Here is a 19,064-nt window from a genome sequence, read left to right as displayed (position 1 = left end):
TTTATAGAAACCGGATTTGTTCAAACTAGCTTTAAAGACTATTAAAATTCATTCTGAAAAATGCAACGTGTGTGTCTTCAGTGACACGTAATCTGTGAACAGCACACCTGCCCGTTTCACACGCCTCCTCCAATCAATGCCAGCCGAAACGATCATGTGACCAGCGGATGGGGCCCCTGACATACAAGAACTCAAGAGACGGGCAAAACCTTCTTTTTTACTCTGTTCGCTCAGTCAACATGATCGTTTTCTTTGTTTGGTGTTTATTTACCGTGTGCCTCGCTGAAGAGGATAAAGGTAAGGTGTTCACTCACATGATTATTAATACAGTATATCAGATCTGTCCTCTTGTAAACTGGTAAATCAGAGCCTGTCTAGCAGAAATACCATGAGAATAGTTTCCATAAACCAGTGTATATTTATGGCGGTTAGATGTGTAAAGAAATGCATCATAACTGAATCAAAAGGGGCATTATTTGGACATTGTTTCACAGCTGTGTTAAAGTGTAACTGATGACTGTTGGTGTGTACCTCCTGCAGACAGCGCCCTCCCCAGACTCAGTGATGTTACTGCGGCCGAGACCTTCATTGGCTCAGTTGAGGTGGCTGTAATCGGGTTCTTTGAGGTGCGTGTGATGGAATAGCAAGAGTTCCTCATATGAGGAGTTATTGTCAGTGTGAACACCCCTTGAATGAGACCGTTTAAAACACACAGAATGACAAAAGAAGGTGCTAAAATGTTCTGGTAGGGAGAGTCTCTGCTGGTACCTCAGTGTGTCACTTTTTTAGTCATGTCCACAAATTTGGACACAGGAAGTGCCTGCTGTCCTGAAGACGGAGCTGAGGCATCCCAGCATGCCGTGTCCTCTGGCCCAACTGCAGGAGCGGAGGAGGAACAGGGCAGGAATGTGGGAGCGTCTCTGGCACCTTCAGCACTCCATAAACAAACACAAGCGCAGCCCGACATGACCCTCAGACCAGAGCCAGTAACCAAAACACATATCTAAAGGGTGTTTATGTGTGTTAGTCGTTGCGAATAGTCATAGACATATATCGACCACACCGAATAAGTTCAATGTTTTTCAGAGAGCTTTGAGTAAATCTTGTGAAATGTGAATTTGACATTTTGTGTCATTAAATCGTATGTATGCATATATCAGTTGTGTTGCACTCTAGAAATCTGTTTTTTAAAAACCCATATTGTTTCAGCACTCGTTTCTATACTCTTTCAGACTGATGAAGCTCATGGATATAAAGAGTTTTTGGCCGCTGCTAAAGAGATGAAGCCACTTCCTGTCGCTCTGTGCAGTGAAAAGGAAGTTTGGGCCAAATATAATATCACAGCTGACACCATCTCCATCTTCAGGAAGGTAAAACACCTAATGTTTGTGCCTATATACTGTTACACACCAGCCAAAACATTATGACCCCTAACAGGTGAAGCAAATAATGTTGATCATCTGCTAACAAGGCCACATGTCAAGGTCTGGGTAGATTAGATGGTAAGTGAACAATCAGTTCTCGTAGTCAACATGTTGAATGCAGGAGAAATGGGCAGGAGTAAAGATCTGAGCGACTTTGACAACGGCCAAACTGTCATGGCCAAACGATTGAGTCAGAGCATCTCTGAAGCAGCAAGGCTTGTGGGGGGCACCTACCGACAGTAGGTCTGAGGAGGAACAACAGGGTGTTGGGCACCCAAGTCTCATCGATACACGAGGGCAACGAAGGCTATCCCGTCTGATCCGAACCGACAGAAGATCTACTGTGGCACAAGTCACAGACAATTTTAATGATGTCTACGGGAGGAATGTGTCTCACACACAGTGTATCGCACCCTGCAGTATATGGGACTGCATAGCTGCAGATGGGTCAGAGTGCCCATGATGACCCCTGTCCACCATCGAAAGCACCTACAATGGGCACGCAAGCATCGGAACTGGACCTTGGAGCAGTGGAAGAATGTGGTCTCGTCCGATGAGTTCTGTTTTCTTTTACATCACGTGGACGGTCGTGTACATGTGTGCCATATACCTGGGGAAGTGATGGCACCAGGATGAACTGTGGGAAGAACCCAAGCTGGTGGAGGGAGTGTGATGCTCTGGGCAATGTTCTGTTGGGAAACCCTGGGTCCGGCCATTCATGTGCACGTCAATTTGACACGTGCCACCTACCTAAACATCATTGCAGACCAGGTACACCCCTTCATGACAATGGTATTCCCTGATGGCAGTGCCCTCTTTCTGCAGGATTATGCCCCCTGCCACACTGCACACAATGTTCAGGAATGGTTTGAGAAACATGATGAAGAGTTCAAGGTGTTGCCTTGGCCTCAAAATTCCCCAGATCTCAATTCGATGAGCATCTGTGGGATGTGCTGGACCAACAGGTCTGATCCACCTCACAACTTACCGGACTTGAAGGATCTGCTGCTAATGTCTGGATGCCAGATACCACAGGACACCTTCAGAGGTCTTGTAGAGTCATGCCTCAGCAGGTTGGCACTGTTTTGGCGGCACATGAGGACCAACAGCATATTAGGCAGGTGGTCATAATGTTTTGGCTCATCAGTGCATAAGATATATAAGAAAGATTTAGAGATGCATTGTGTATTTGTGTGTATTTGTGTGTGTGTGTGTGTGTGTGTGTGTGTGTGTGTGTGTGTGTATTACAGGCTGATCTTCATCAGGAGCACCTGCAGCTGTCAAAGGCGAATAAAGTGGAGGCTGACGGACTCGTGCGCTTTATGACCATTAATAACATTCGTTACATCACAGAATACAATCAAGCGGTATCTTGAATCATCTTCTCTTCTTGTAGCTTTGTAATGTTAATCTGCTTAATATAAAATGGTATTATATAATTATAATATTAATATTGTAATTATATAAATGTAATTAGGGCTAAAATAATAAAACAACTCCTTTTGATGATATTCAATATAAATCTTAATGTGTATTTGCTCTGAAATGGGTGTGTTTTATCTCTACAATCAGTGTTTAAATGTTTAATGCATGTAAAATATGGGTAAAAAATCTATTTAATATTAATGAAGACATGTTGTCCCACACTGTTTTTTGATAAAGCACAATCAAAAATTATTTTAATTTACATGCACAAATATACATTTACATTAGTAGGATGTCATAAAATATAATATTTTTTTTATTGCTAATAATGTTACCTAATGCATTTACTAATGTTAACAAATATAACATTAAAATAAAGTGCTACCAATATTGTAGACTGTAGTAAACAACAGTGTTTTCTGTAGTAATATTGGAGTAACCATGAATGCTGTAGGCTTTTTTTATGTATTTATTATCGTCGGAAATCATGGTTATAATAGAGTATACAGTATCCATATAGTAACCGTGGTTTTACTATAGATTAACAACGGTTAATCTTGTGGTTATTATAGTTTAACTACAAAATTATGATTTTTCATTACCATAGTTTTCCTGTACTATGGTTTTACTACAAAAATCAAGGTTGCATAATATTTATATGGTTATTTTAGTAAAGCCATGGTAAAATCTATTGAGAGGGAATGCAAATCTATTCTCAAAAGAAATTCTTGCCCTGTCCTCTAAGGGGCTCCGTAGGTATAGTAACATTAGCTGACATTTAAAAGCCTAATTTGCATTCTTTCCAATTCACTCTGTTTGGCTTCTGCTGAATGTCTGGTGTAATAGCATTGGGAGACCACAAGGGGGTGATATATTTACTGAAATGGGCCACAAGGCACCAGTATCACAACATAGGATGCGTATTTTAGAGCTCCTTGCTCAGGACGAATACACACAGAAGTTACGAAGGTTTTTGTACTTCAAGAATGAAAGTGACGATCATGTTTTGCAGGTTAGTGTAAGAAACGGAGAAACTGAACTGCAAAAAGGGACCGATTTGAAACGACTATGCCATTTCATTGTATGTATCTTTGAAGAGGTTTTATTCAAGCCATCAAACCACAAAAAGACATACATTGTAACTGAAAATACATTGTGTAGGTGTAATGGGAGACTGATAGATATCTGTGCAATGTGTATAAACCTCACTCTCCTGACCGCAAAAGGTGCACTAGCGACTGACGCTAGGGGCTTTAGCCTTTAGCCTCCTTATTAGCACACCTGCCTCCCATGCCGGAGATGCCGGTTCGAGTCCTGTACGGAGCTGGTTGAACAACTAGGCGAGATAGAAACGTTTGTGGACAAACTTTAGTTTGGCTTGAGAAAGCCTAGCCTGAAAGTTTGAAGTAGTTGTAAAAGCTTGAAGTCTGAAGGTTTTTTGTTAGAAGTGGTTGTTTCAGTAGTTTTAAAAGTTTAAAGTTTAAAGTATATAAGACCATTTAGATTCAGTCTATCAGATCGATAGATCGATCCTTGAGTTCCATGAATGAATCAGAAGTTTTTATGTTGTTCTGGTGATATGTGATTTGTTACTTGGTTCCTAAGGTAACACCATCTGGTTGCTATGCTGTTACCAAGGTGAGAAAATACATGGCTCCTTGCAATCCTGAGTGAAATAAGTCAACCAGGAATATGTGATTTGTTACTTGGTTGCTAGGGTAACCCCATCTGGTTGCTAGGCAGTTACCAGGGTGATACTTATCAAGACAACTTTCCATCCTGATTGAAATATGTCAACCCGGAAGTCTCTACGATTTTCGGGTGCAGGGATATGTGATTTGTTACTTGGTTGCTAGGGTAAGCCCATCTGGTTGCTAGGCAGTTACCAGGGTGATACTTATCAAGGCTACTTTCCATCCTGAGTGAAATAAGTCACCTGGAAGTCTCTACGATTTTCGGGTGCAGGGATATGTGATTTGTTACTTGGTTGCTAGGTTAAGCCCATCTGGTTGCTAGGCAGTTACCGGGGTGATACTTATCAAGGATACTTTCCATCCTGAGTGAAATATGCCAACCCGGAAGTCTCTACGATTTTCCGGTGCAGAGTTCAACTGCACAATATATCATCCGCTGATGATTCCAGTAAATAATCTTTGTCCTTTGATCATGAAACAATCCAGATATAAATGGATAATCATTGGGAAAATCATCCGATTATCGATGAGTGCAAAAGGCATCGATCCCAAACTAACATTTAGTCATTAATCAGATGCTTTAATCCAAAGAAACCTACAAAAGAGAAACATAGCAAAGTTATACCTATTATATAGTGGTGGTGGTGTAGTGGGCTAAAGCACATAGCTGGTAATCAGAAGGTTGCTGGTTTGATCCCCACAGTCACCACCATTGTGTCCTTGAGTAAGGCACTTAACTCCAGGTTGCTCCGGGGGGATTGTCCCTGTAATAAGTGCTCTGTAAGTCACTTTGGATAAAAGCATCTGCCAAATGCATAAATGTAAATATACACTCACCTAAAGGATTATTAGGAACACATACTAATACTGTGTTTGACCCCCTTTCGCCTTCAGAACTGCCTTAATTCTACGTGGCATTGATTCAACAAGGTGCTGAAAGCATTCTTTAGAAATGTTGGCCCATATTGATAGGATAGCATCTTGCAGTTGATGGAGATTTGTGGGATGCACATCCAGGGCACGAAGCTCCCGTTCCACCACATCCCAAAGATGCTCTATTGGGTTGAGATCTGGTGACTGTGGGGGCCATTTTAGTACAGTGAACTCATTGTCATGTTCAAGAAACCAATTTGAAATGATTCGAGCTTTGTGACATGGTGCATTATCCTGCTGGAAGTAGCCATCAGAGGATGGGTACATGGTGGACATAAAGGGATGGACATGGTCAGAAACAATGCTCAGGTAGGCCGTGGCATTTAAACGATGTCCAATTGGCACTAAGGGGCCTAAAGTGTGCCAAGAAAACATCCCCCACACCATTACACCACCACCACCAGCCTGCACAGTGGTAACAAGGCATGATGGATCCATGTTCTCATTCTGTTTACGCCAAATTCTGACTCTACCATCTGAATGTCTCAACAGAAATCGAGACTCATCAGACCAGGCAACATTTTTCCAGTCTTCAACTGTCCAATTTTGGTGAGCTCTTGCAAATTGTAGCCTCTTTTTCCTATTTGTAGTGGAGATGAGTGGTACCCGGTGGGGTCTTCTGCTGTTGTAGCCCATCCGCCTCAAGGTTGTGCGTGTTGTGGCTTCACAAATGCTTTTCTGCATACCTCGGTTGTAACGAGTGGTTATTTCAGGCAAAGTTGCTCTTCTATCAGCTTGAATCAGTCGGCCCATTCTCCTCTGACCTCTAGCCTCAACAAGGCATTTTCGCCCACAGGACTGCCGCATACTGGATGTTTTTCCCTTTTCACACCATTCTTTGTAAACCCTAGAAATGGTTGTGCATGAAAATCCCAGTAACTGAGCAGATTGTGAAATACTCAGACCGGCCCGTCTGGCACCAACAACCATGCCACGCTCAAAATGGCTTAAATCACCTTTCTTTCCCATTCTGACATTCAGTTTGGAGTTCAGGAGATTGTCTTGACCAGGACCACACCCCTAAATGCATTGAAGCAACTGCCATGTGATTGGTTGATTAGATAATTGCATTAATGAGAAATTGAACAGGTGTTCCTAATAATCCTTTAGGTGAGTGTATGTTATATATGTTAATATAGGCTACACAACAAGCACTAAACCGTAGCTAATATTTACCCACATCCCGTTGCCTTTACTTTTTCAAAAACATTTTTAATAGGCCCATGTGAAGAATGACACACATGTCAAAAATGTTTGTTTGATTTGAACGAATCATGAAATCATTGAACAGGTTGAACTGATTCATTATTTTGGGGGACGTTTCAATCACAGTAAACTCTCATCAGCTACTCATGAGTTGTAAAACCAGTCTAATGGAGTTGTACATATCTCATTGTGTGATTTCAATCTTTAATGGATGTTTTTCTGTGTCAGTCTGCGGTGGGTCTGTTTCAGTCAGATGTGACGACGCACCTGCTGCTCTTGGCCAACAAAGGGAGCTCCGACTTTAAACAGCTACAGGAGAGACTGAGAGCAATCGCGCCAAAATACTCTGGCAAGGTAGTAAACAGATGCTGGAATAACCTCAGGGATGAGTTTGACCTCACCTAACTGACGATGAAAGTGTTAGTTAAGAGCACGATGGGTGAAGTCTCACTGTTTCATTCTCTAATGAGATTAAAAGCGAGAGACTCCACTGACCCTAATATTCCCAGCTCATGACTCACACATTCCAGAATATTTCCACAGAACTTTAAATATACACTTTTCAACACTGACTGTGTGTGAGACCATTGGAGAAGTATACAGAGTTGCCATAAATGAATCAGTCGTAACGTAGCGTGCTTTGAATGATCTGAGAGCAAAGCAAATATTCATCCCGTTGAGTTTTACCTTTGCGTTATGTCATGTGACTTTACAGCAGATGTTTATATGTCTTTTGTGAAATGCAGATGCTGTTTGTGCTGGTAAACGGAAGAGAGAAATCGAATGACCGCGCGCTGGAATACTTCGGTCTGAAGTCACGTGACCTGCCGCGTGTTGGCATTTATGACGTCAACTCGGACAAGAAGTGGTTGATGCCGAAGGGTGAAATATCTACTGAGCGTGTGCAGAGCTTCTGCGATTCCTTCCTGAGCGGAGACCTACAGGTGAGGTGTCCAACATAGCTTCATGAAAATGCATAATAATGCATACAAGATATTATGGTCTATAATAAAAGGTACAACTTATATTCCCATAGAGACCGACCAATCAGCAAGCAGGATTTCAAATCGATACAATACAGGTCTTGCATTTCAGCTAGCCTTCTTACAACACTATTTTAATAAAGGAAACAGAAATAAAGGAGATGTTTCTCTTGATCTGGTCTCAAGTGTGCCGCACAAGCCCTCAAAAGTGAAGCCAAAACGTCTCGATCGCCCCCCGGTGGCTGGTCCTAGTATAGGTCATAAGCCCCGCCTCCCCATGTTATTCAACAGGACGTGAGACCTACTAAACAATTAAATTACACTTCACATATCTTTTTTTCAAAGATAGTTTCTGTCATTTACTGTCGTTTCTATCACGTTGATGTCATTTCAAGTGTTTGTTTTCAAAATAAGTTTGTTTTTAGTTATTTGATGCTATAAAAACGCTGCTGTGACATCATGATTGACAGCTGTGATTGACAGGTTCTCTGAGTGATGTAGTCACTGAAGCACCAACTGACTATTTTTCGGGATCTTCGGAGGAGATTGGAGCTTTAAATGTAATATCTAAATTTCTATAATTAATTATTTCACACCGTCTAAAGTCAAAAGTCAAAAGTGCAGGGGCGTGTGCTTGCGATTGATTCGGCGAGAGTGAGGGCGGAGCCTTGATTTCGTGGCTTTACTTCCTGCTCACTACTGCGCAGGTCTGGTCCTGAAATCGCAACTGCGCAGACTCAAGTCCCAAGATGTCAGCGCCATATCGGGACACTGGCGGCTTCAGTTCTCACCGATGGAAAAGAGCGATGGGGCGTCGGCCATCTTTTTTTACAGTCTATGTCTGGTCTATATTGAGTCTGTGATTTCCTCCAAAATCTGAATGCCCGTCACTCACTGTTTTTCTACACAAACCCTGTGTGTTTATTTATTCAATTTTAGGTTCATTTTATAATGCAAATTTGTACACATCAAATAATATCATGCAAATGCTGTTCACAGTGATTTATCATTTAATGAAACTCATAAGAGATTTTCAAATGTTTATAATTAAAATTTTACTGTTAAAGGGATAGTTCATCATATACTCACCCTCATGCCATCCCAGAACTTCTGCAGAACACAAATGAAGAGTTGTAGAAGAATATTTCAGCTCTGTAGGTCCATACAATGCAAGTGAATGGTGACCAGAACTTTGAAGCCCCAAAAAGCACATAAATGCAGCATAAAAGTAATCCATAAGACTCCAGTGGTTTAATCCATGTCTTCAGAAGTGATATGATAGGTGTGAGCAAGAAACAGATCAATATATAAGTCAAACAGCCTTATTCTCTCCTAAGAGTTCTTCTTCTTTTGTTTTTGCCGATTTGCATTCTTCGTGCATATCGCCCCCTACTGGTACTTTTCTTGTATTCAGATTACAGTTACTGACTTTTAATTCATTTACTTACTTGTACAAGTACTTTCTAAAAATAATATTATTTATGCAGAATACATTTACAACATGAATAATATTAATAGTCTGTTTTTCTGTGACAGCTGAAGGATGTCAATGAATGAGGAAATATAGACAGTATTTTAAATTCGTTGAGAGGAAATACAGTTTTAGAAAGTAACTAATAATGTGATTACTTCCCCCATGAAGTAATGAGTAGTGCAGTTTGATTACAGTTTGAGATAAGTAATTCGTTATTTGTAGTGGATTACTTTTTTTGAGTAATTTACCCAACAATGCTGTCAACACATTACTGAGTGTCTGCTGTCTTTTCTCTCTTGCAGAATAACATCAAGCCTGAGAAACCTGAAGACAAGACAGAACTATAACATCAATCTGTTAATTAATTAAAAAAGTTAAAAAAACACAATACAGACTTCAGTTTATTCTGTTTTTGAAAAGATACAGTATCAGATTTATAAATGGGCCAGTCAATGGACTGATGAAATATAACTGGACTGATGAAGACATGTAACGTCTCTGATAATTCAAGGGACTAGGTGGAACTTGGTGGTGGTGTAGTGGTCTAAAGCACATAACTGGTAATATGGTAATCAGAAGGTCGCTGGTTCGATCCCCACAGTCACCACCATTGTGTCCTTGAGTAAGGCACTTAACTCCAGGTTGCTCTGGGGGGATTGTCCCTGTAATAAGGGCTCTGTAAGTCACAGAGCAACTGCCCCGGCTGTGACATATACAGTTGTGTATATGACACATTGTGAAGCTGTAAACTGGAACTGCTGCGATTAAAGAGACGCAGTTTATACAGAATTCTCTAAATGTGCTGAAAGCTGTCTGGATTGTTGAGCCGTGCTGAATATGGATAATGAGCGGGTTTCGTTAACTGAGCGGAAACGGCAGTTACAACAGGATTTATGAAACTAAACATTGAGTTTCTGTTTATCCATCTAAACCGTTTGAGGGACATGAAGCTTAGAAGAATCACTGTCAGGACGACAGACAGCTGAAGTGTCCTCAAATAGAGGTTATGACAGGCAGAACCTCATGTACAGTGGCCCCAAAAAGTATTTGGACACTTGAAATGCCTTGAAATGTCTGAGTATCATTGCATTAGACAGTAAAATATAAAAGCAAGTGTTATTTACTTGAAATAAAGAATTGCACAATCGCACTTTTCAAGCACATATTGTGACAAAAAGAAGTGTCAGTGCTGGGATGCGTTGCGGTTTGTATCACTCCGCTTGTGTTCGTGTCGTTCCAAACTAACGTGTAGATGTGGGGAGTTTCATTAATCGCTGTGACATTAAAATAGGTGGCGACAAAAGACTGTCTTGTGAGTGAGTTGGGCTGATGTTGAGAGTCTGTGGCGTCAGTCAGTGTGTGTGAGCGTCATTGTCATCATCGGCTTGTCTTTCGCGCCATAACCTATGATTACTGCTACACTATAGCTGAGAAGTAGAGTTAAACTAACAGCTTCGGTATTACTGCTGATCACAGCTGTCAGTCACGAAACACATGTTGGGAGAAGACGTAAACTTTCAACATGGCGTAGGGAGCGAGTGCTTCTGTGTTTGTGTCAAAATATGAGTTCCCCAAGAAATATACAAGAATTAAACTAGTGTGCTCCATGTTTTCTGGACAAAACATGGAGCACACCAAGATGCTACTTAGGACAATTGCGTGTCCTATTTAGCATCACTCCACAATCGCTCGTAGTGGATAACTACAACACTACAGCTGAGGAACAGAGTTAAAACAGCAGTTATTTATTTACTTGTTCGTTGCTTTGCTCAGGTATTTTTTCCCCTGTGTCTCTTTGAAAGTCAAGTTATTTGTGCTCAAATGATGATCAGGACAGTCTTCAGTGTATGTTGTGATGCCTGACTTCAGAATCTGGCTCAGTCCGCAAGCTCTTTTAAAATTTAGGTGTATAATTAGTAAACTACTGTGGAGCGGAGGGGGGCGGGGCCGGGTCAGAATATCGCGCGCCCGGTCCCCAATCGGCCTGATGAGGCGCGCGAGGGATAAAGGCCTACACAGTGCGACAGAGAGAGAGAGAGGAGAGACAGAAAAATCTCACTCACCGGTTCTCTGATGTACCGTTGCGTGGTCCTCGAACACTCCTCCACACTCAGGCGGACGACAGCCGCTCCTCTCCGGGTGAACCGGAGTCAAACCTTCGACCCCCAGCGGGCAGAACGCCCCTCTGCTTTTCTGGCGGCACATGGGTACACTCCTCCGCCCCTGGCAGCGGCCCTACCGCTCCAGGCGATCGGGGAGTTTCTTCCCTCCTCCCCTCGCGGACGGCGGTCTCCTTCGACACCGCCGCATCTCTGGGGACGGCAGGGCACTCCTCCACCCACGGCAGCGGCTCCCTCACTCCAGACGGTCAGGGTATCCAGTCCCCACTTGCCCCGCGGACGGCGGCCGTTCCCGCATCCAGGCGGTCGGCTACTCCGTCACCAGGCAGATGGTAGCGGCGCTCCCTTGGGTGGACGGCAGTGTCGAGGACTCTGCTACGGGCATCCCTCCTCCTTCCCGGGCTTTCGGCACCAATGTAAAACAGTTAAAGGATGGGCAAGGAGGAGGCGAGAACCGGCTTGTCAATATAAATCATAATTTTAATGAAAACTCAAAACCAAAACACACAAACATAAACACACACATGACGGATATGCCCGTAATTCTCTCTCTCTCTCGAACCATCATCACCGGCCGCCTTTATCCCTCGTGCGCCTGGGGACCGGGCGTGCGATATTCCGACCCGGCCCCGCCCCCCTCCGCTCCACAACTACGCTCTAGATATTGTCGTTGACTGATTGGTTATGTGGTCAAGAATGTCAAATCTAATTACAACTTCTTGATGTTTGTAGTCAGAGTACATAATCCAGATTACATGTAATCCGTTACAACCCAGCACTATTTATCATTCTAACCTTTTCACTTGTAAACATGTTCCGTGCCAACCCAATACTTCAGGCTTTAATTAGTTGGTTAAAGCAGTTGTCAAAAATGTCTAATAATGGAAAATATCAACAAAGTGACATCATCGTTTCCTGAGAGTGACCCAACACAAATGTACACAATCATACCTGTTTTACTCCATCATAAATGCTCTTTCTACATATTCAAAATCACAGTTGGACAGATGTGTAGTGTGAAAGTCAAAACTGACACTCAGTTCTGCTAAAAACATTAAAGGCTAAAAACAGACAAACTCGCACTGTAATTATCGGATTGTGCAGACATACGGCGCAGAAATACTCAAACTATCTATATGCTCAGCTTTTATATAACACACGTACACACACACACACACACACACACACACACACACTGAGGTTTGTTGGGATTGTTTGTGGTGTCTGCAGTGATGGTGGATACCAGAGTTTCACCCACATCTGACCATTGCACTAGATGAACTCTCGTCTCTCTCTCTCTCTCTCTCTCTCTCCATTCTGAGAACTAATTCATTTGCTTCAATCTCAATCAAAGATGTCGAAGAGATGTGAGTTTTAACACTAAACCTCTGAATGCCACTAGAAGCTCAACAGCAGCTGGAACATCATCAGATATTTTGTTTTCAGGTGCAGCTGTAAATTCTCTTAGTTTGATTATGGATGAACTTGTTCTGCGGCTTTAGGACTGAACTTGGGAAAAAAGACCTGCAAACGTTGAAAATATCCATCCACACAACACTGAAAATTATAAGGTGGACGAGACTGTATGGAACTCAACACACAGTCAGCTGCCATGTTTCTGTGTTTCCCGGGAATCCTAAACTTTCCCTTCACTGAAAAATGTCCACTACACGCACACAGTACCAGACATGGAAATTACACAGCAGACCGGCCAAATCTAATTTCTAGTTTCCAATATTTAACCAAGATACACACAGCCGCAACCGCGAGTCATGTGTGCTCTTCTTGCATGTGCATTGATTCGTTATTTGGTATAATCAATAGTATAGAAATTCAGGTATCATTCACTTGTATATATACAGTGCATTCAGAAAGTATTCAGACCCCTTCATTTTTTTTCACATTTTGTTATGATGCAGGCTTATGCTAAAAAACTTTAAATTATAACATTTTCACATCAATCTACACTCTATACCCCATAATGCATAAGCAAAAACAGATTTTTGATAACTTTGCAAATGTAATAAAAATAAAAAACTGAAATATCACATTGACATAAGTATTCAGACCCTTAACTCAATACTCAGTTGAAGCACCATTGGCAGCGATTACAGACTCAAGTCTTTTTGGGTATGATGCAACAAGCACACCTGGATTTGGGGATTTTCTGCCATTCTTTTCTGTAGATCCTCTCAAGCTGTCAGGTTGGATGAGGACTGTCAGTGGACGGTGGACAAAGGTGAACCTTTGGCCCAGTTTTTGGTCCTGACTGCTCTGGACCAGGTTTTCATTAAAGATATCTCTGTATTTTGCTGCGTTCAGCTTTGCTTAAACCCTGACCAGTCCCCCAGTCCCTGCCGCTGAAAAACACCCCCTCAGCATGATGCTACTACCACCACACGGTATTGCGCGGTATATACACGGTATTGGATGGTATTGCGCAGGTGATGAGTGGTGTCTGGTTACCTCCAGACATGATGCTTGGAATTAAGAGTGGTGGTGGCGTAGTGGCTAAAGCACTGGTAATCAGAAGGTCGCTGGTTTGATCCCCACAGCCACCACCATTGTGTCCTTGAGTAAGACACTTAACTCCAGGTTGTTCCGGGGGGATTGTCCCTGTAATAAGTGCTCTGTAAGTGACTTTGGATAAAAGCGTCTGCCAAATGCATAAATGTAAATGTAAATGTAAATATAAGACCAAATTGTTCAATCTTCGTTTCATCAGACCAGAGAATCTTGTTTCTCACATAATTTCCATGTACTGAGGAGAGGCGTCCTTCTGGCAACTCTGCCATAAAGCCCAGATCGGTGGAGTGGAGCAGGGATGGTTGATCTTCTGCAAGTTTCTCTCATCTCCACACATGATCTCTGGACCTCAACCAAAGTGACCATCGAGTTCTTAGTCACCTCTCTTACCAAGGCCCTTCTCCCCCGATTGCTCAGTTTGGCTGGGCAGCTCTAGGAAGAGTCCCAGTTGTTACACGTAGCGCGTGTGGAGGCTTCACGCTATTCTCTGCGGCATCCATGCGCAACTCACCGTGTGCTCCACCGAGAGCGAGAACCACATTATAGTGACCACGAGGAGGTTACCCCATGTGACTCCAGCCTCCCTAGCAACTGGGCCAATTTGGTTGCTAAGGAGACCTGGCTGGAGTCACTCACCACACCCTGGATTCAAACTCACGACTCCAGATGTGATAGTCAGCGTCAATAATCGCTCAGATACACAGACCCCTGTTTTAAGGATTTTTTGATATTTTTACAGGAAAACAATACAAAAGTGATCAAGAATCTGATTTTTGCCCTAATATCAAAGATCTTACTAGAAAAAAATAAATTATGATCCAAATAGAATTTTCTTGATTAAAAAATATGATCAAGTAACGAAATACATGTAACGGGATTACATATATAAAATACTAAATGTAAGTAACTGTATTCCACTACAGTTACAATTCAAATAATTGGTAATTAGAATACAGTTACATTCAAAAAGTATTTTAATTACTGAAGAGTTTATTGTCATTTGTTTCATTTTATATTTATTCCTTTCAGATGGAAACATTTATAAATGATCCAAAGTGCATTTGAGCAGCGGTGAAACACTTTCTGATGATGTGTGACATTCATACGAGCAGACAGAGAAGTGCGTTTGAAGTACGTTTGGAGCAGAAGAAATAGAAATAAACCTTGTGTAAATTGTTAGCTTTACGCTAAGCTAAAATGCTATTTCTAGCCATTTTACATGCACATGTGACCAGACAACATCATATTTTTAGATCATAATTTCTTTTTTCTAGTAAGACCTTTGATATTAGGGCAAGAATAATAATCTTTGTATTATTTTCCTGTAAAAATATCAAAAAATACTTAAAACAAGATCAATTACATTGATTATTAGATTAAGATATTTATGTTTTTCAGAGAATGTATTTTTAATGTGTATTTTGTCTCACTGTACTGGCAGAGTTTTTATAGTCAAAACAAGTGAAAAAAATCTACCAGTGCTGAAGAAGTAATCCAAAGTATTTAGATTACATTACTGACCTTGAGTAATCTAACAGAATATGTTACAAATTAGTTTTTACAGCATGTATTCTGTAATCTGTAGTGGAGTATATTTCAAAAGTAACCCTCCCAACCCTGCTTATATCAGTGTTAATTTAACAATCTGGAACGATTTCGCCGTGACACCATCTGACCAGCTTAGGGGACAAATCGCGTCCCTTATTGATTCGATACAGGACGCATCATTTCATGTTTAAATATGGGACGATCCCGTATTGACAGCAAGGTGTTCGCTGTCCTTTTCTGCATATCGCGGTGCCGTTTTGTGGTCCATTCTGCATAACGCGGCGGCTCATTTTTGGCCCGCCCGCCCCTGATCGGCTCCAAAGTGCAACGGCCCACCAGGAAAATGCCCGGTATGCCAGATTGCCAGTCCAGCCCTGCCTACAGATCTAATACATTCTCATGAGCAAAGTGTGGATGCTGAACATCGTGAGTTTTTGGGAGTACAGTTTGGATAAACGGGAGAAACCCTTTAAAATTGGGAGTGTCGGCAGGTATGGTTTGTGCATGTCTTTGGTGTGTGTGTGGTTTTGAAAACAGGGGGCGTGGCTACATTGAGTAAAAATCATGTACAGCACCTTTAATCTGTTTGAGGGAACATTTAACTCGCTTTTAGCGCCACACAGTGGACATTTCACCTCAGAACTGCAGTCAAACGTGTAATGAAGCACGAAATTTGATTTTGCACAGTCGCATAATTTTTAACGAAAGTGTATACTTTATAAATGATTATGACTTTACTAATGTTCTCTAAAATGCATGTACATATGTGTGTATATGTGTGTTTAATATTTCCATACTTAAGGCATACATTTACTGAGAAATGTCCCCAGATGTTTGCTAAATATGGTCAAACCTCCTTTTGGGCTCATGTTCAAAAGCAAAAGTGGCTTGTTGTAAATACAGAAAATAAAGTTTGGGTTACGGTTTGTATGTAGTGATTATAACTAGCTTTAGTGTACTATATTTTATCAGGTAAGCATCCATATATAAACTAGATATTTTCAGAAATCATAACACCACCATCATAATGAATTACAAGGCTCTCTGGACTCACTGGATATGTGTATGATGAACCAAATATACATACAAATGTACAGAAACATGTAAAGCTTGTGAGTGAACCGCTGTTGTGTGGTTCCATGTGGTTTTATAAGAAACGTTTAATTCACGTCTGTCACATAATGAGCTCCAGCAGGTCGTATTTGTACGATCAGACCTCGACTGAAGCGGAGAATCACGCGGGACCCCTGTAACCCTAATGATATGTTCCATATGATCTGACCCACATGCTGTTTGGATTTATTTTAGGTTGAGCGGAAACGAATTCCTTTCATGCCTATTAAAGTTCAGCTTCCTTTGAACACGCTGGACTGATACTGAACAGGTCATTGCATCACAGAAGCGTCCGACACAGACAGATTTGAAGTTTCCCGTGAGATCGTCCTGACAGTCTCCCGAAACCAGGAGTGCTCTGGGATCTTGCTCAGGAATCTCATCTGGTTTGATCCAGGAACATTTAGACTCTGGAATAAAACAGAGTGACCACTGAAGAAAAATATACATTTTACATTTAGAAGCATCGCCTACATTTCCCCACAGACGGAGCGAGCGTTTCATTAAGGGCCGCTGTGCGACCAGCCAAGTTCGTTAGTGGTTTTGGCGTGATTTCCCACGTTTAGGTGCGTGTGTGTCCGCTTGCCAGCCTGTGGTTGTCGGGTGTGTGTTGTTGTTGGAATGTAGGAAGGGGAAGGACGTTCCTCGATTCTCAAACCAATCACAAACTCTAGCAATGATCTGTGTGGGTGAATGTGAGAGTATAAACGTGCCCGTGAATGAACGGATGACAGACAGAAGAAACACAGACGACATCTGCTGAGAGAAGAACACAAGACCTGAAGAACCATGAAGACTTTGATGCTCCTGAGTGTCTGCGCTCTGCTGTCTGTCTGCATGTCAATGGGAGGTGAGACGCATGTCTGTAAGAGGAAGATGGTGATATAGATTGAGTGTTCTTAATAGTGTGCTGTCTTTGTGTCTAGTGTCCACAGAGCCTGACGCTGCTGTTGATGCTGAGGCCGAAGTTGCTCCTACTGCTGCTGCCGCTGATTCTGCATCTTCATCTGAGTCCAATTCTGATTCCAGTTCATCTTCATCCGAGTCCGACTCCGCATCCGACTCCGCATCCGACTCGGCATCCGACTCGGCATCCGACTCGGCGTCTGATTCTTCCTCTTCCTCTTCCTCGTCTGAATCAAACTCAGCCAGCACTGAAGGTGAGAATCAAACGTCTCCTGTGTGTCTCATCGACGCACACAAATTCATTCTATTGTGTTTTGTGAAGGAGGCCCATAGTGTTTCTGAATGTGGTGTAAGTGTATCTCAATGATTTAAGAGTGTTTTGTGTGTTTTCAGGCACTCCTGCGCCTCACGTGCTGCTGAAGCGAGATGTCGCAGCGTCACTGCTGCGGCGCCGGAGAGCAGGACCTACTGCGACCGATCTCACTCCACAACAACTCGAGAGGTCAATTCACACAAACACATTCACTTTAGTCTCAACAAAATGATTCCTCGTTTGCGTCATGATTCTAAAGGGGATTTTCTCTTTTTCCGTCCCTCAGCTTGAGAGAAGTGTGCGAAGTCAATCTGGCCTGCGAGCACATGGCCGAAACCACCGGAATCCTGGCCGCCTACACGGCATATTACGGACCCATCCCGTATTAACACCATCTTCAAAAGCAAACCCTTCCCTTCAGGAAATAAAAAGCTCTTTGTCGTTATCTGTGAGGAATGGGCTACATCACGGTTTTCAGCTTCATTGTTTTATAATGGCAGTGACAGAAACATTATTAATGCAATTAGTACAACATTTCCATAGTATATAGCCTTATATCTTTGATAGCTGTGTAGTTAAAAATAAGCCTCTAGTTTTTGAATCGTTTTAATGATATTTGTTTGTGGTGCTGTGATTAAACAAATACTTTCCTGCTTCAAGATGAAAATGAGCTCTTAGATTCACTCTTTAACACATTATTTCCTCTGTATTGTACTGTGTGTGTGTGTGTGTGTGTGTGTGTGTGTGTGTGTGTGTGTGTGTGTGTGTGTGTGTGTATATATCACCTGGGATTGTTCATTGACAAGTAGCCTGAAATTGTTGACATTTTTGTGAGTAATGCATTTTACTGTTCTTTTATTGTTTTGTGCACATAATACTTGTATAGAATGTATGCTAAAATAAAATGAAATTAAATATTTACATATATATATATATATATATATATGGAGAGTGTCTGGCTATTTATTTAGAGTTAGGCCTACAATAAGTGTTGAAAATTATTTTAGTTTAATTTTATAAATTACAAGGCAATCTAATTAATTAGCCAAATTATTTTTTTTTTCTTGCTGCTTATGGTTTTATATATAACCTTTTCCATTGCAAAAAACAATTAAAAAATAAATGCACAAATTGTAAATATCAAAAAACAAAACTAAATCGAGAGTATGATATCGATTGATCTAAAGTCTTTCAGTGCAAGTCAGTCCACTCGGCGGCCATCTTTCGAACGCTCCATGGCAACTATTTTCTATTTAAACAGGTTGTAAATAGTACAAATCCTCTTTATTTAAGACAAAAATCTCCAAAACGGTTGGTCAAGATTAGGATCATATAACATATTTCAAATAAACAGTTAAATCTGACAAAACCTGTGTCATATATTGTGCTTCTTTAGCTC

General features: G+C 41.6%; 2 protein-coding genes across 2 annotated transcripts; both read left to right on the top strand.

Annotated features, from left to right (window-relative positions):
• Positions 1-180: 180 nt before the first annotated feature.
• LOC127646334 (endoplasmic reticulum resident protein 27) lies at positions 181-9,527 on the top strand. Its single transcript, XM_052129889.1, has 7 exons — positions 181-297; positions 541-626; positions 1,233-1,370; positions 2,675-2,791; positions 6,911-7,036; positions 7,429-7,626; positions 9,442-9,527. Exons 1-7 carry the CDS (start codon positions 240-242, stop codon positions 9,484-9,486), a joined length of 768 nt encoding a protein of 255 aa, XP_051985849.1. The 5' UTR covers positions 181-239; the 3' UTR covers positions 9,487-9,527.
• Positions 9,528-17,183: 7,656 nt separating this feature from the next.
• On the top strand, positions 17,184-18,565 carry bglapl (bone gamma-carboxyglutamate (gla) protein, like). The gene is made up of 4 exons (XM_052129901.1): positions 17,184-17,296; positions 17,373-17,606; positions 17,746-17,854; positions 17,952-18,565. Exons 1-4 carry the CDS (start codon positions 17,236-17,238, stop codon positions 18,052-18,054), a joined length of 507 nt encoding a protein of 168 aa, XP_051985861.1. The 5' UTR covers positions 17,184-17,235; the 3' UTR covers positions 18,055-18,565.
• The last annotated feature ends 499 nt before the right edge of the window (positions 18,566-19,064 follow it).

Source organism: Xyrauchen texanus, chromosome 7, assembly GCF_025860055.1.
Source record: "Xyrauchen texanus isolate HMW12.3.18 chromosome 7, RBS_HiC_50CHRs, whole genome shotgun sequence".
NCBI lineage: Eukaryota > Metazoa > Chordata > Actinopteri > Cypriniformes > Catostomidae > Xyrauchen > Xyrauchen texanus.
This window is presented reverse-complemented; position numbering and strand designations above follow the sequence as displayed.

What these genes read in the sequence shown, in the direction of transcription:
- bglapl (XM_052129901.1), top strand. Translation starts at nt 17,236, where the DNA reads ATGAAGACTTTGATGCTCCTGAGTGTCTGCGCTCTGCTGTCTGTCTGC. An exon ending in TGTCTGCATGTCAATGGGAG is followed by an intron (nt 17,297 to 17,372) that starts GTGAGACGCATG and finishes CTTTGTGTCTAG; the next exon opens with TGTCCACAGAGCCTGACGCT. An exon ending in ACTCCACAACAACTCGAGAG is followed by an intron (nt 17,855 to 17,951) that starts GTCAATTCACAC and finishes TCCGTCCCTCAG; the next exon opens with CTTGAGAGAAGTGTGCGAAG.
- LOC127646334 (XM_052129889.1), top strand. Translation starts at nt 240, where the DNA reads ATGATCGTTTTCTTTGTTTGGTGTTTATTTACCGTGTGCCTCGCTGAA. An exon ending in CCTCGCTGAAGAGGATAAAG is followed by an intron (nt 298 to 540) that starts GTAAGGTGTTCA and finishes TACCTCCTGCAG; the next exon opens with ACAGCGCCCTCCCCAGACTC. An exon ending in TCCTGAGCGGAGACCTACAG is followed by an intron (nt 7,627 to 9,441) that starts GTGAGGTGTCCA and finishes TCTCTCTTGCAG; the next exon opens with AATAACATCAAGCCTGAGAA.